Source organism: Myotis nattereri (assembly GCF_964212035.1).
Source record: "Myotis nattereri genome assembly, chromosome: 11".
NCBI classification, from domain to species: domain Eukaryota; kingdom Metazoa; phylum Chordata; class Mammalia; order Chiroptera; family Vespertilionidae; genus Myotis; species Myotis nattereri.
The window spans coordinates 47,077,559-47,095,271 of record NC_138086.1 but is presented as its reverse complement, the minus strand read 5'-3'; the positions used below and the strand labels follow the sequence as shown (position 1 = coordinate 47,095,271).

The following is a 17,713-nucleotide window of genomic DNA, read 5'->3' as shown; positions in this document are numbered from 1 at the left end:
CATTGCAAAATACTCTCTGATAGAGATGCCCCAAATATGCATAGAAGACCCACAGTACACAAACCATGCCAGAATTATATCATCTCACCACTCAAATGCTAAAGATTCATTGTTATGGAGTATGACGGGAGATTTAACTTGTTATTGAAAATTAAAATCTAGTTGAAAAATTTACCATACCCCAGAATATTATGGGACAGCGTTAACTGTTTGAGGGTTTTTACTGAAATCCTCCATGGTTACTTTTCAGATTGTTAAAAAAAAAAAAGAGAAAGGAAAGAAGGAGAAATGAACAAGAATTCTATTAAATCCAGAAATGCAAACACTAAACACAGATCTACATTTAAAATTTTTCAATTTTTCAGATATTTATCTTCCTCTTCTTTGTAGGATCTCTTTTATTCTTTAGCCTTTAGGTAAAACCATTTTCACAAGCCATTTTTAAAAGCCACTTTTAGCCTTAAGGTAGAGCCATTTTAAAAAGCCACTTTGCTTTTAAAGAATCAGAATGTTTAACATTGAGTGTAAAAAGATATAGGAATGCAAATTATGTTGAATTGGCTGTTTGCTTATTATAAACTCTTCTAGTTTAAACACTTGGAGAAGATAAGCCTATAAAAATGCAGAAATTTAGAGTTTGGAATTATCTCTATATTTTAATTCTTTTGGAGTATCATTTATGCTTTCCTAAAGCATTAAACCAGATATATCTAAGCACACACAATACATGATAAAGTAGTTTTAATCCCAACTATGGTTCTACTGTACTTTTACAATTTCTGGATATATTTATCACATTACAATGGTTTCCCTGTAGACAACTCAAGCAAGCAACTCCTCTCTGTCAATGTGACAAGTTCCAAGTTAGAATCAACCTTGGATGATTTGACCAAAACCAGAAGCTATCTATCCTTTGTAGACAATGATGATCTAAATACTGGCACTGGAATTACTTGGATGAACTTGTTGTTCTACATTTAATTAGAGGTTTTCCTCGCTGTCCCAGGGAATGTCACAGGGGATACTGTCAAATAAAAATGATTTTATCTTTGAAATCACAGAATTATTCTATAAATAGGAAGCCTGAGAAACCAAATGATTGATTATATAATTCAGGATTAACGAAGATATGTAAATCAATGAATTGCTCAAGTAGATATCAAATTAACTAAATTATTCAAGGGCCATTTACCCACTGGATAACCAGTATTGATTGATCTCATTTCCATTACAATTTTTGGACATTTTACTTTTTATTAACAGAGAAAGAGAGTAAATAAAAGATAGGAACACAACACTCAAATTAATTTAAAAATATTTGGTAGCATTAGTAAAAGAAATGAATTTAAGTCACATAGATAACGTGTTTACACAAGAGTGACTTTTAATCATTTGTACAGCTTTCATCTCTCCTATGCACAGAAAATTAACAGCTTGGCACACTTGGGTGAGGTGGTGTGGAACAGCAAGAGAGGGAGTACATAAGTCAGAGAGGAGCATGAGCGAGAGAGACAGAGGAAAAGGCTCCGTGACCATTTCAGTAAAGTGAGGGTTACTTGGAGTAACACAGTAGCACCTGATTTCTATTTCTACAATATTTTGTAAAATATTTGTATACTCTTTAAGTCCTATCTTCATAGGATACTTATATTAAGCATTTGCCTAGAGTAAAAAACCCTCCAAGAATTAGATTCCCTTATTATTAGAAACTAGAGGCTTGGTGCACGAAATTCGTGCGGAGTGGGGGGATGTGTCCCTCAGCCCAGCCTACACCCTGTCCAATCTGGGATCCCTCTCACAATCCGGGATTGCTGGCTCCCAATAGCTCGCCTGCCTGCCTGCCTGATTGCCCCTAACCGCTTCTGCCTGCCAGCCTGATCATCCCCTAACCATCTCCCTGCCAGCCTTATTGACGCCTAACTGCTCCCGATCACCCGCAACTGCCCTCCCCTGCTGGCCTGATCCCCCACAATTGTCCTCCCCTGTAGGCCTGATTGCCCCCAACTGCCCTCCCCCTTTGGCCTGATCGTCCACAACTGCCCTCCTCTGCCGGCCATCTTGTGTCCACATGGGGGCAGCCATCTTGTGTGGAGTGATGGTCAATTGCATATTACCCTTAATTAGATAAGATATAGGACAGAGTCACAGAATGAAATTCTTATAAGATACTCCCTCACCTGAAGCATCTCTTGTTACCCAATTATCTGTGTGTGCCTAAACATGGCAGAACCCTCAGTCCTCTCTGTTCGGAAAGAGCAGCGTGGTGCAGAGTCCAGGCCTTGGAGCCAGGAAGATCCCTCTTCCCATCTGAACTCTGCCAACTACCAGAAAAAGCTTCAGTTGCTGCATTTCTAGAGAAAAAAAGAATCTCTTCTGTTTGCTGTAAAGGTACATGAAATTATGTGGGGAAAGGCACCTTGCAAGGTGGCCGGCACTGAATACTTACTTAACCCCTGTTCCCCCTGAAAAGATCTGCTTAAGTGACAATCAACTCTGCTTTCCTTACAAAAATTGGCAAAAAAATTTATATGATGTTTTTTAAGTGTAAATGTTGAGTAACAAACATTCCTTTTGCATTTACTAAAATTATTACATTAGAAAATAATATACAAAGATATGTGTATATCTATATTCATATCTATGTGGAGAAAGAGAGAGAGAGGGAGGGAGAGAGAGAAAGAGAGCGAGCGAGCACTTTACCTGTTTGAATTGAAAACTTCTGGGAGATGAATGTGATTTCATTCCTATGTACTGGAAGAAGTACGTAGTATGTGATCTAAAAAATTTCACTTGACGAACCTTAAAAACTATTTTATTTTCACTCTTTCCTTGTTTCACCAGATGCTTTATTTCATAGGCTCATGGAATATTAGAAGCTGGAAAAAATTCAGAGATTTATCCAATTCCCTGTGCTCTACAGCCAGAGACACGGAGGCCCACAGAGACCAGAAAGCTTGGTCTCCTCAGTCCACCACTGATGTCACCCCTACTCCCTGCAACTCAGCTCCAAACTCTTTCTAGCAGAGTGAGCAGGTAAAAACCAGACCTGCAGAGATGATTCTACCATCCTAAAATAGACTTGTAGCTAAAGCAAATTAGTATGTCTGCTAAAACATAAAACACTAGCATAGAGAATGGAAGACTAGGTAAGATGAACGTTCAAGTATCTGAGGAAAACACTTTTTTAGTTTCTAAATCCAAGATAACATTTTCATATATAATATCTCAATATAATAAAAAATACTCGCCATTTCCAATGAATTCTGCAAGTGAATAAATAAAATCAACAAAATAGGATTATGAGAGACTTTCACATGAAGACTTTCTAGCATGTACTCTTTGATCAAAAGTTAACTAATGCACCATTTTAAATTTTCTACTCTAAGAAATGGAGAGTACATCCTTATTATACTACAAGCACATGAAAAATCAATATGCATTTGGGTTAAAACATCCAGATTAAAAATACATTAAAATATTTGAATGTATGTTTATTAATCTTCACTACATTTTGGCCAGGAATGTAAAAAGTTCTGAACATAGAATAAATTCAGATGAATAGAGGCTGAACATATGACGTTGCACTGTCCTTGTATCAGTTGGGATAAAGAATATTTATTTTACCTGAATATTTACTATGTTTATGAAGTATGAAATACTACAACTAAATTGCTGATGGATTTTTTGATATGCCAATATGAAACACATGCACATTTAAAATAAAGCGTGTTGTCCCATTATATCAATGTACGCTTGGCATTTACATTAGAAATAGACCAGCATCTGTATTATATTACAACACACAAGGGTTCCCGACAGCCGTTTTCACTTGGGGGTTAGCTTCTATTCATTTACTTGATCTTCTACAGAGAACAGGATGCAAAATTATTCCAATATGTATCTACTCTCTGGAATATGTGCTGGTGGGAAAGCTTTGTTCTGCATTGTGTTAGCACAAATCATAGCGAGCAGATCCAAGGAACTTTCTCTTCCTGGACAAAAAGAAAAGCCTGAAAACCTCAGTGATTTTTAATGCTTTTCTGCGTTTGTATGTGTGTGCTTTTTCATGTAAATGTTTACTGATTTTTTTTTGAAAAAGCATTATATACTGGCTGAAAATTTGATAAAAATTGCAAAAACATAAAGCAGAGGGGAAAAAAACACCTAATTCAAACCATAAAGACAGCAACCATTCGCATTTTGGTGTTTTTACTCTTTTTTGTTTTGTTTCAGTGAATTTCTTTAAATAGTGTGATAAAATATAACTTATTTGATTCCAAAGTCTTCACACTGTCAAAGGAATACCAATATTTGATTCATAAGTGAATAATAAAAGCAAGTAATATTTCTTTTCCGTGAGATTGAACATACACACACGCTCCTTGGGAAACTGCGAAGAACCTGCCATCCTGTTATAAAGTAAAGAGAGTTTTATACAGTAGGAACCTCGGGAGAAGAAATGCAGGAAAAGAATGTCTGCTCGGGTTGCCTACCTCGTCGTCGTCGGCGTCATACTGGGCGTAATGCTGCTCAAGCATCTCTCTCTGGCGCCTTTCTTGTTCCAGTGTCTGGCTTATCAACTGCGCAACCTCACTCACTTGTCCTGGTTTTTCTCGCCCAATGACAAACCTGTAGAAAGGTTAAAGAAGACTAATATAATTAGACTGTTCAGTAAAAAAGAAGTGCTAAGTGACCAAGATTGATATTTCAGGATCCATGAAACAAAGTAACCAAGATTGATATCTCATCAGGATCCATGAAGCCTCAAAAAAAAAAAAATCACCTCTATACAGTGGGGCCTTGACTTACGAGTTTAACTCATTCCGTGACGGAGCTCGTAACTCAAATTACTCGTATGTCAAATCAAAAAGTGAACGAGTGAGACATGTGATGCTGGGCTGATGTTGTGGCGTTCACTGTGACGTTCGCTGCGCCAACTAGCGGTGGGGTATCTGAAGCTGGCTCGTAACCCGAATTTTAGCTCACAACTCAAAGCAAAAAATCAGCCGAGAGACGGCTCTTATCTCGAAAAACTCATTAGTTGGGACACTCGTAAGTCATGGCTCCACTGTACTTAAAATGGCAGGCGGGTGGCAGGAGAGGTTAGCTGAGCAATCAAAGTTATTTCTGCTGCAGCCCAAAGGAACAGAAAGGAAAAAAAAATAAAAGATCATAAAAAAAATTATTACCTTGGGAAAAAACAAAACAGATGTATTACAATACTATACACACTTTTGATGCTCTACATATGGCAGCAAACTCCTAATTTCCTGTACCATTGAACTTAAGATTTCCATAGTAATGTCCTCTTTATAACACAAAAACTGCATGAAAACTTTTTGAGATACAGCATACCTTAGGTGGGTAAATATATGTAGAGTAGAGGCACTAACTTTTTGGTAAGTTACTAAACTTTAGAGATAAGAAATAAAAGGGGGGAAAATGTAGTTTTGTTAGTTTTAGATTTAAAAAGAAAAACTAAAATAAGGAGAGTTGGTGAATTAATTCATTTACTTTGGAGAAATTTTGAAGTTTTAAACAGGACTTAATTTTGATATTATGTTTACATGTTCATTTAATCAATTGAGCTATTTTCCTTTAAGAATCAAGTATAAATAAAATTTGTAAAAACTGAAATTTTCATCTTTATTTAGGTATAATTCACACAAATGTATCTATTTTAAATGTAAAGGTCAATAAGTTTGACAAATGAATAAACCTATAAACAGCACATTAATAAAGATATAGAATATTTCCATCAAACTAAAATATACCATTTCCTTTCTAGTAAATCACTTCACCCTAGCTAGGGCCATATTAGATTTATCTTTATTCTAAAGTTTCATATAAATGGAATCATAGAGTGTCTGGCTTCTTTGGCTCACTATCATGTTTTGGACATTCACCCATGTTATTGCAAATATCAGCAATCTGTTCCTTTTTGTAACTGAATAATATTTCATTGTTCCAGATGTACTATATTTAGTGTATCTATTCATCTATTGATAGATATTTGGGTTGGATTTGGATGTTATGAACAAAATTACTATAAACATTGGAGTGCAAGTTTTGGACATTAATTTTCATTTTCCTTAAGACAAATAATTGATGTCATGTGTTAAGTAAGTATATATTTAACTTTTCAAATATTTGCCAAATTGTTTTTTTCAAAGTGGTGGTACCATTTTACATTCCAACCAGCAATGCATGAAAGGTGAAGTTGCTTTACCTCCTCACCAACATTTAGTATTATATTTTAAAATTTTAGCCACTCTACTAGGTATCTAGTTGTATTTTATAATGGTTTTAATTTCCAATGCCCTGATGACTAACGATTTTAAGTATCTTTTCATGCGTTTTTTGAGCATGCACATGTCTTCCTCAGTGAAATATCTTTTCAAATATTTTGCCCATTTTTTAAAACACTCCAGTTGTCTGACTTTTTATTATTGAGTTGCAATGGTTCTATATCCTCAGCTATGTGTATATTGCACATACATACACACACACAGATATACACACAAATAATATAAGTGTATGTGCTTATTCTATTTATTATCTTTTGCCAACTGCAGTGTACTTCTTAACTTTCTATATTGAACTTTTATCTCCCTTTAAATGAATAATAGAGTGGGGTTTAAGAGAGTATAACTTCCCTATTATAAATCTGACAGGTGATTGAGGGAAGCAATTAATGTACAAAATGCAAATTAATAAAAAACAGCAGCCAAGCTCAAAGTCAGTAAATTAGAATTCACATTCATTTAAGCCATAAGTTCTTTAAATGCATTTGAGAATTACTTTGTCAGGTCTTTTAGTTTAACAGTTTTCCCTAAGAATGTAAAAGTTTATTTTCTCTGCAAGGCAAGTGTTTAAAGCTAATGTAAACACAATTCAGGGAGAGAAAAACAAAAGATGTGGTCCACTTGCCAAATAGTTGAAACTGATTTTAATTGCTGATTTTAGAGATGAAAGAAGGAATCTTAAGAAAGACCTCGTGAAAATTTTTAAAGCAAAATATTCTTTTTTAAAATCTAAATTATAATAATAAAAGCATAATATGCTAATTAGACTGGATAGCTGAACAGCGGAAAGACCGTCCGGATGACCTTTCAGTTGACCTTCCAGACAAAGCCAGGGCTGCAAGGGCCAAGGCAGCCAGGGCTGTGAGGGCCTACCCTTGAATGAATTTTGTGCATGGGGCTTCTAGTATTATATAATAAGAAATTATGTAATTATACAATATAATAATCAAAACTCCAATGTGATGTTACAACTTTCTTCCTTTCTTCAAAATACAATTCCAAACCAGAATTATTTATGAACAAAGTTTCAGAGGAAATAAGAATTGTTCCATATTGCATAAAAAAGCAGCATTTTAAAACATGAAGGCCTACTTGCTCAAAATCACAGCTTGGCTTTCTTTCTGAATTTACTGCTACAATTTAACATTTTTTACTATTTTCCCAATATTAGTTCATATTCAAAATCACTTTACAGTTTGATGAAACAGAAGTGATTTGTAATTACATATAAAATAGACAATTCCTCTCATGAAATATACTCACTTCTAAAAGTGTGTGTTAAAGTATACATCTCTTCATTCAGGCAGGTATTTTGGGAGGCATTATTAGCACCTAGCTGTACACATCTTTAAAGTTCTGTAACCCAGTACAGTGGGGCCTTGACTTACAAGTTTAATTCGTTCCAAGACCGAGCTTGTTAAGGAGCTCGTTAACTCAAATTACTCTATCAACTCAATGCAAAAAATCGGCCGAGAGACAGCTGGTATCTCAAAAAACTCGTTATTCGAGACACTCGTAAGTCAAGGCCCCACTGTATAATTTATAGTACATATTTGCAATATTAGAATTCATCCTGATAAGGATGACCACAGGAAAAAATAAAATACTTGCACTAGTGTGCTCTGAACATGTTATTATAAGTCACCCTTGAAAGATAAAAGTATGGATCACATGATCACATTAAATTGAATTTCAAAAATATAATAATAGTCTGCAACAATCAGTCCCTCTAAATATGTGATATTTGTATATAATTAGTGATATATTATAGACATTATCTCCAAATGAAATATGTTTAGTCAAATCAGCCTGTTTCTAAACTTCAAGACCCTTTAAGAAAAAAACATATTTTCTTGTTACTTTCTAAACGTTTTTCTTTGCTTCAACAAGAAATGGCATGATCAATTTATTTTTCTAGCTATAAAAATGAGGTAACGGACACCAAACTGTAATGGATATTTAAATAAAAAATTAGGTATTTTCTAAGGTTATCCTATACTAGTGGCCTGGTGCACAAAATTCATGCACTGGGTGGGTGGGGGGGGGGGGCGGTCCCTCAGCCCAACCTGCACCCTCTCCAATTTGGGACCCCTCTAGGGATGTCCGACTGCCAGTTTAGGCCCAATGCCACAGGGATGGGTCTAAATTGGCAGTTGGATTCCCTCTCACAATCCGGGACTGCTGGCTCCTAACCACTCACCTGCCTGCCTACCTGATTGCCCCTAACTACTCTGCCTGCTGGCATGCTTGCCCCCAACTGCCCCTCCCCCCGCCAGCCTGCTCACCCACAACTGCCCCCCCCCCCCCCCGCCGGTTTGATCACCCACAATTGCCCTCCCCTCTTGGCCCCTAACCGCCTCTACCTCGGCCCCGCCACCATGGCTTTCTCCAGAAGAACGTCTGGAAGGTCACCTAGAAGGTCTCCCAGTCTAATTAGCATATTACCCTTTTATTAGTATAGAAGATAGAAGATAGAGGCCTGGTGCACAGGTAAGACCAGCTGGTTTGCCCTGAAGGGTGTCCTGGATTAGGGTGGGGATTCCCTTGGGGAGTGGGGAGGCCTGGGCAAGGAGCCTGTGGTAGTTTGCAGGCTGGGCACGTCCCCATTGGTATGGGGGTCCCCACTGGGCATGGTGCTGGCCTGGGCAAGGGGCTGAGGCAGTTTGCAGGCCAGCCATGCCTCTATGGGGGGGCGTGGCCAGCCTGGGTGAGAGGATGAGGGTTGTTTTCAGGCTGGCCACACCCCCTTCAGGGTGGGGGGTCCCCGCTGGGGGCCTGGCCAGGCTAGGTGAGGGGCTGATGGTGGTTTGCAGGTTGGCCACGCCTCCAGTGGGGACCCTCACCCCATGGGGGCATGGCCAGCCTGGGTAAGGGGCTGAGGGCCGTTTGCAGGCCCCTCCCTTGGCAGCCAGCCCAGGCGATGGCAACCCAAGCCTCCCGCACCCCCAGGCCAGCTCTGTGTCCTCCACTCACAGGCCCCTCCTTCAGTAGCTGGCCTGAGCAGGCGGGAAGCTTGGCTTCCTCCATTGCCAAGGGTAACCCAAGCCTCCCACTCGCTCTGGCTGGCTCTGTGGCCACTGCCATCTTTGTCCTGCTAATTTGCATACTCACTCCTGATTGTCTGGTGGGCATTGCAAAGGTACGGTCAATTTGCATCTTGCTCTTTTATTAGTGTAGATAATAAAAGCCTAATATGCTAAGTGTCTGGTGGTCCATTCAACCAATCAAAGCATAATATGCTAATGATATGCTAAGGGAGCTCAACTGCTCACTATGACGGGCACTGACCACCAGGGGGCAGACAGTTGACGAGTTGACCAGTCACTATGACATGCACTAACCACCAGGGGGCTTATGATCTGACTCATAGGTTAGCTCGCTGCTGGGGTTTGGCCGATTGTGACTGAGCGAGACGGGACAGACACACCCTGGAGCCCTCCTGTGGTCCCTCCCCAGCCCCAATCATACACTAGTGGGGTCCCTCGGCCTGGCCTGCACCCTCTCACAACCTGGGACCCCTTTGGGGGTGTCAGAGAGCTGTTTTCGGCCCGATCCCATAGGACAGGCCGAGGGACCCCACCAGGCCTCTACTGTCTATATAATGGCAAAACTAAAATATACAATTAAGCTTTATGTTTTTAGCATCGCTTTTTTTCTAGTGTTAAACAAATCATGCTGTTTCAATGTGAATTATTTCACTAAGAACTACCCCCTGCCATCCTCAAGCTGAGATACAATAGACAAAGTCAAATGAATTGGATTTTGTTTTTCTTTTTAAATCTATTATCAGAGCAAGTAATGCCCATACACTGTCCTTGGTAGTTTAGATGATGAGATTATATGGGATTCATCTGATTTGTTCATTGAATTCTCTGGTGAGCTGTCAAACAACTATAAGATTGGACTTGCAATTTGCTGAATTGAAGTCATAAAGATCTACATGTTTTCTGTGAATGATGAGAGAGGTTATGTTGAAACATGATTTATGAGTGCCTTGCTTTACAGACAAAAGTTATTCTAATAAAAGTGATACACTATCAAAATGGCATTTGATGTCAAAATTTAAAAGTTCTCAATGTGAAATTAAGCTGGTTTAAAAAAGGAAAAGCTATACCAGGATCTAGTTGTTGGTTTTGTATAATCAATTCTTTCCTTCATATATTCTTTAAACAAATATTTATTGTGTGCACATCAAAAACCTGAATGATATATATTTAAATATCAAAAAGAAAAATCGCTGTACAAGACCTACTGTCCTTTTACAATACTTGAGCTTTAGGTCACAAAGGTCATTGGTACTTTTAAACATTTCTGTAAAAAGTGTCACATTTTTCCTGTTTGATCACATTTTATGCTCTTACTCTGAACTTTGTAACTTTTTAACAATATATATTTTTTATTGATTTCAGAGAGTAAGAAAGAAGAAGAGAGACAGAAACATCAATGATGAGGTAGAATCATTGATCGGCTGCCTCTTGCACGCCTCCTACTGGGGATCGAGCCCACAACCAAGGAACGTGCCCTGATGAGGAATCGAACCATGATCTCCTGGTTCATAGATCTATGTTCAACAACTGAGCCACACTGGCCGGGATTAACTTGGTAACTTTTTAAGTATTTCACTTAATTCTACTTGAGTGGTGATAAATATATGTACAGCTCCATTCACTAAAATATGTTGACAGAACTTAGCTGCTAAAGTTCTATGCAACCAAGCTTGCCTCTTTCTTTTTTTTTAATTTTATTTTTATTTTTTTATTTCTTATTTATTTATATTCTTTTTTTATTGATTTATTGCTTAAAGTATTACAGAGTATTACATATGTCTCCTATTTTTCCCCGCCCTTGACAATCCCCTGGCCTTCCCTACCCCCCAGTGTCTTATGTTCATTGGTTATGCTTATATGCATGCACACAAGTCCTTTGGTTCATCTCTTACCTTCCCCTCCCGCCCCCCAACTCTCCCCGGCCTTCCCGTTGTAGTTTGACAGTTTGTTCGAGGCAGCTCTGCCTCTGTATCTATTTTTGTTCATAAGTTTATAATGGTCTTTATTATCAATAAATGAGTGAGATCATACGGTATTTTTCCTTCACTGACTGGCTTATTTCACTTAGCATAATGCTCTCCAGTTCCATCCTTGCCGTTGCAAATGGTAAGAGTTCCTTCTTTTTTACATCAGCATAGTATCCCATCGTGTAGATGTACCACAGTTTTCTAATGCATTCATCTACTGATGGGCACTTAGGCTGTTTCCAGATCTTAGCTATGGTGAATTGTGTTGCTATGAACATACGGGTGCATATATCCTTTCTGATTGGTGTTTCTAGTTTCTTGGGATATATTCCTAGAAGTGGGATCACAGAGTCAAATGGGAGTTCCATTTTTAGTTTTTTGAGGAAACTCCATACTGTCCTACATAGTAGCTGCACCAGTCTGCATTCCCACCAGCAGTGCACGAGTGTTCCTTTTTCTCCACATCCTCTCCAGCACTTGTCGTTTGTGGTTTTGTTGATGATAGTTTTTCTGACAGGTGTGAGATGGTACCTCATTGTTGTTTTGATTTGCATCTCTCGGATGATTAGTGACTTTGAGCATGTTTTCATATGTCTCTTGGCTTTCTGAATGTCCTCTTTTGAAAGGTGTCTATTTAGGTCCTTTGCCCAATTTTTGATTGGATTGTTTATCATCCTTTAAGTTGTCTGAGTTCCCTATAAATGTTGGAGATTAAACCGTTATTGGTGATAACATTGGCAAATATGTTCTCCCATGCAGTGAGCTTTCTTGTTATTTTGTTGATGGTTTCTTTTGCTGTGCAGAAGCTTTTTATTTTGATGTAGTCCCATTTGTTCATTTTCTCTTTAGTTTCAAGCGCCCTAGGAGCTGTATCAGTGAAGAAATTGCTTCAGCATATGTCTGAGATTTTGTTGCCTTTGGATTCTTCTAGAATTTTTATGGTTTCCCATCATATATTTAAGTCCTTTATCCATTTTGAGTTTATTTTTGTGTACGGTGTAAGTTGGTGGTCTAGTTTCATTTTCTTGCATGTATCTGTCCAATTTTCCCAACACCATTTAGTGAAGAGACTATCTTGACTCCATTGTATGTTCTTGTCTCCTTTGTCAAATATTAATTGAGCATATTGGTTGGGGCCAATTTCTGGGTTCTCTATTCTATTCCATTGATCTATATGTCTGTTTTTGTGCCAGTACCAGGCAGTTTTGAGAACAGTGGCTTTGTAATACAGCTTGATATCTGGTATTGAGATTCCACCTACTTTGTTCTTTCTCAGGATCGCTGCAGCTATTCGGGGTCTTTTTTTATTCCACATGATTTTTTGGAGAGTTCGTTCTAGATCTGTGAAACATGCCGTTGGTATTTTAATGGGAAGTGCATTGAATTTATAGATTGCTTTGGGTAGTATGGACATTTTAATGATGTTGATTCTACCAATCCAAGAACATGGTATGTTCTTCCATCTGTTTATGTCTTCCTCTATCTCTTTTTTCAACGTCCTGTAGTTTTCTGGGTAGAGGTCTTTTATCTCTTTAGTTAAGTTTATTCCTAGGTAGCTTAATTTTTTTGGTGTGATGGTGAAAGGGATTGTTTTTTTAGTCTCTCTTTCTGTAAGTTCACTATTGGTGTGTAGAAATGCCATAGATTTCTTGGCGTTAATTTTGTATCCTGCTACATTGCCGAATTCATTTATTAAGTCTCATAGTTTTTTGATGGAGTCTTTATGGTTTTTTATGTCTAATATCATGTCATCTGCAAATAAGGACAGTTTTACTTCTTTTCCAATTTGGATGCCTTTTATTTCTTCTTCTTGTCTAATTGCAATGGCTAATACTTCCAGTACTATGTCGAACAGGAGTGGTGAGAGTGGGCATCCCTGTCTTGTTCCTGTTCTTAGGGGAAATGGTGTTAGTTTTTGTCCATTGAGTATGATGTTGGCTGTGGGTTTGTCATAGATGGCTTTTATTATGTTGAGGTATGATCCTTCTATTCTCACCTTGCTGAGAGTTTTTAACAAAAATGGGTGTTGAATTTTGTCAAACACTTTTTCTGCATCAATTGATATGACTATGTGGTTTTATTCTTTCAATTTGTTTATGTGATGTATCACGTTTATTGATTTGCAGATATTGTACCATCCTTGCATCCCTGGGATAAATCCTACTTGGCCATGGTGTATGATCTTTCTGATGTACTGCTCGATCCGATTTGCTAAGATTTTGTTGAGGATTTTGGCATCTATGTTCATGAGGGATATTGGCCTGTAATTCTCTTTCATTGTGTTGTCTTTACCTGGTTTTGGTATTAGGGTGATGCTGGCTTCAGAGAATGAGCTTGGAAGTTGTGGGCAGAGCTCAAGAGATTTATCTCAGTGCTGCGGCCGAAGCAACGCTGTGAGCACACTCCAGCGAACAGGCTTCCTTGGCACACCAAGAAAGTGGCAACGCCCGCCTGACATATCTCCAGGAGCCACCTACTCTTAACCCCAACCCTCACGCCCATTGGATAACATAGCAAGCGTGACACTATTGCATTGGCTGCTTACCCCTTTATATACAGCTGTACTTCCTCAATAAAGTTAGATCTGTGTCTCTGAACCTGGTCTCCGGAGTTGTGCATGCAGACGCCCCAGCGTGTTGGGCTCCGTCATCCTCACCCCCGGGGAACCCCCTGTCTCAGAAGTGTTCCTTCCTCTTGAATTTTTTTGTAGTAGTCTGAGGAGGATAGGTTTTAGTTCTTCCTTGAATGTTTGGTAAAACTCCCCTGTGAAGCTGTCTGGTCCTGGGCTTTTGTTTGCTAGAAGCTTATTGATGACTACTTCAATTTCTTCCATAGTTATTGGCCTGTTGAGATTTTTAGATTCTTCCTGATTGAGTTTTGGAAGGTTGTCTTTTTCTAGGAATATGTCCATGTTCTCCAGGTTGTCTAGTTTGTTGGAGTAGAGTTGTCCATAGTATTTTTTAACAATCATTTGTATTTCTGTGGGGTCTGTTGTTATTTCGCCTCTATCGTTTCTGATTTTGTTTATTTGGGTCCTCTCTCTTTGCTTCTTGGTGAGTCTGGCTAGAGGTTTGTCAATCTTGTTTATCCTTTCAAAGAACCAGCTCTTTGTTTCATTGATTTTCTGTATTGTTTTTTTTTTTGTGTGTCTCTATGTCATTTATTTCTGCTCTAATCTTTATTATCTCCTTCCTTCTGCTCACTCTGGGGTTTTCTTGTTGCTCTCTTTCTAATTCTTTGAGATGTAGAGTTAGATGATTTCCTACCATTTTTTCTTGTGTTTTTGAGATAGGCTTGTAGAGCTATAAATTTCCCTCTCAGGATTGCTTTCATTGTGTCCCATAGGTTTTGGATTGTTGTGTTTTCATTGTCATTAGTTTCCAGGATGTTTTTAATTTCTTCTTTGATCTCATTGATAACCCAATCAATATTTAATAACATGCTATTCAGCTTCCAAGTGTTTGAGTATTTTGGGTTGTTTTTATTGTAGTTTATTTCTAATATTATGCCCTTGTGGTCTGAGAAGATGCTTGGTATGATTTCAATCTTCTTGAATTTGGGGAGACTTTGTGACCCAATATATGGTATATTTTTGAATTTGTCCCATGAGCACTTGAGAAGAACGTATAGTTTGTGGCTTTGGGGTGAAATGTTCTGAAGATGTCAATTAGGTCCATCTGATCTAGAGAGTCATTTAGGATTGCTGTTTCTTTGCCGATTTTTTTGTCTAGAGGATTTATCCAGTGATGTCAGTGGTGTATTAAAGTCCCCTAATATGATTGTATTGTTGTCGATCTCTCCCTTTATATCTTCCAGGAGTTTTGTTATGTATTTGGGTGCTCCTGCATTGGGTGCATATATGTTTATCAGGGTTATATCCTCTTGTTGTATTGATCCCTTTAGTATTATGAAGTGACCTCCCTTATCTCTTGTTATGGCCTTCACTTTGAGGTCTATTTTGTCCAATATAAGTATTGCTACCCCAGCTTTTTTTTTTTTTTCATTTCCATTTGCCTGAAAGATATTTTTCCATCCCTTCACTTTCAGTCTGTGTGAGTCCCTTCTTCTGAGGTGGGTCTCTTGTAGACAGCAAATGTATGGGTCATGTTTTTTTATCCATTCAGCCACTCGATGTCTTTTGATTGGAGCATTTAGTCCATTTACATTTAAAGTTATTATTGAAAGGTACTTGTTTGTAGCCATTCCTATTTTTTGTGGCTGTTTTCTTTCTGAGCTTTTTATTTCTTCTTTTTTACACCAGTCCCTTTAGTATTTCTTGCATTGCTGGCTTGGTGGTGATAAACTCCCTTAGCCTTTTATTTCTTTGTCTGTGAAGCTTCTTATTTCCCCTTCAATTTTGAATGATAGCCTTGCTGGATAGAGTATTCTTGGTTTCAGTCCTTTGCTTTGCATCACTTTGTAAATTTCTGTCCATTCTTTTCTGGCCTGATGTGTTTCTGTTGAGAAATCATTTGATAATCTAATGGGAGATCCCTTGTATGTAACTTTCCGTCTCTCTCTTGCAGCCTGTTAAGATTCTCTCTTTGTCCTGAACATTTGCCATGGTAATTATTATGGGTCTTGGTGTGGGTCTTTTCGGGTTCACCTTGTTTCGGACTGTCTGTGCTTGTGTGACTTTTTTCTTACCCACCTCAGGGAAGTTTTCTGATATTATTTCTTCAAATAGGTTTTCTAAGTCTTGTTCCTCTTTCTGTTGTTCTGGCACCCCTATTATTCGTATATTGTTTCGTTTCATGTTGTCCCATAGCTCCCTTAGGCTCTCCTCCTGTCTTTTAATTTTTTTCTCCAATTGCATTTCAGTTTGGGTGTGTTTTGTTTCCCTGTCTTCTAATTCGCTAATTCGGTCCTCCGCTTCTCCTAGTCTACTGTTGAAACTTTCAATGGTGTTTTTTATTGCAGCTATATCACTCTTCATTTCTTCTTGGTTCTTACATAATTTATTGATTTTTTCATCTGTTTCTTCTTGCTTCTTGCATAAGTTGTTCATTTTTTCCTCCATCCGGTTTATGCATTCTAGGACTCTTAATCTGAATTCTTTTTCTGTCATGCTGCATGCCTCGGTTTCACTTAGCTGCTTTTCTGGCGTGTCCTCCTTTTCTTTCCTTTGTGGGTTTCTTTGTCTACCCATGCTTGATCTCACCGATATATCTAGATGTTGAGTTGTTCAGGGGCTGCTCCTTGGGTTGCAGTGGATCCTCGGGCTGTGGTTGCTCCTCTGGCAGTAGTTGTAGCAGCTGCTCCTCAGTTGGTAGCAGCTCCTCTGGTGGGTGCTGTTCACAGTTGTGGTGGCTCCCCTGGCTAGTGGGGGGAGGCTTCACACACAGCTGCTGTTCCTCTGACGGAGGATGTGCTGATCACAAAACTGCTGTTCCTTGGATGGGGCGGGCTACACACGCAGCTGCTACTCCTTGAACTGTGGCGGACTGCTCACATGGCTGCTGATCCTTGAATGGGGGCTGGCTGCACACTGCTGTTGTTCCTCTGATGTGGTGGGCTGCTTGTGGGGCTACTGCTCCTAGGACCGGCTGCTGCTCGGACAGGTGCAGGCTGTTGTGGCTTTGCTCCTCGGACCAGTGCGTGCTGCGTAGAGCTGCCACTCCTTGGATGTGGGCGGTCTGCTCGTGTGGTTGCTGTTCCTTGGACCGGGATGGGCTGCTGCTGCTCCTTGAATGGGGCCAGGCCGCTCGCAGAACTGCTACTCCTCAGATGGGGGGCGGGCTACTCACACAGCTGCTGTTCCTCAGATTGGGCAGGCTGCTCGTGCGGCTGCTGCTTCTTGGGCGAGGGCAAGATGCTTGTCCAGCTGCTGCTCCTCGAACTAGAGCAGGGTGCGGGCTGTGCGCAGCTGTTGCTCCTTGGATGGGGGCGGGCTGCGCAGGGCTGCCTCTCCTCAGACGTAGGAAGACTGCTCGTTCAGCTGCTGCTCCTCGGACAGGTTGGACTGCTCGTTTGGTGGCTGCTCTTCGGACGGGGAAGCGGGCTGCTCACACAGCTGCTGCTCCTTGGACAGGGGCAGGCCACATGAAGCTGCTGCTCTTAGGCTCGAGGCAGGGTGCTCACGGGGCTGATGCTCCCTGGACAAGAGTGCGCCGCTCACATGTCTCTGTACTTCTGCACCGCACCTCCTCTGAGTCTTGGTATGCTTTTCTCTTTCCTTCTAGTTGTAGAATTTCCACTCAGCCAGCCTTCCTGTGGTTTTGGATGATGTCCGTTCCATCTTTTAGTTGTATTCTTGAAGTGGTTGTGCGAGGCAGCAATCTCTGGTGTTTACCTATGCCGCCATCTTGGTTTTCCTCCCTTGCCTCTTTCCTGTACTTGCATACTCTTACATATTTTTTCTTTCTAGCTAGATATCTGGTAAGCTATAACATAA

General features: G+C 39.5%; 1 protein-coding gene across 1 annotated transcript in view; it reads right to left on the bottom strand.

Annotated features, from left to right (window-relative positions):
- Window positions 1–17,713, bottom strand: part of PPP1R9A (protein phosphatase 1 regulatory subunit 9A) — a 241,769-nt gene that overhangs the window by 69,364 nt on the left and 154,692 nt on the right. Inside the window, exon 6 of the mRNA XM_081102246.1 lies at window positions 4,494–4,629. Within this exon, the coding sequence (XP_080958372.1) occupies window positions 4,494–4,629 (136 nt within the window). The remainder of the gene's footprint in view (window positions 1–4,493; window positions 4,630–17,713) is intronic.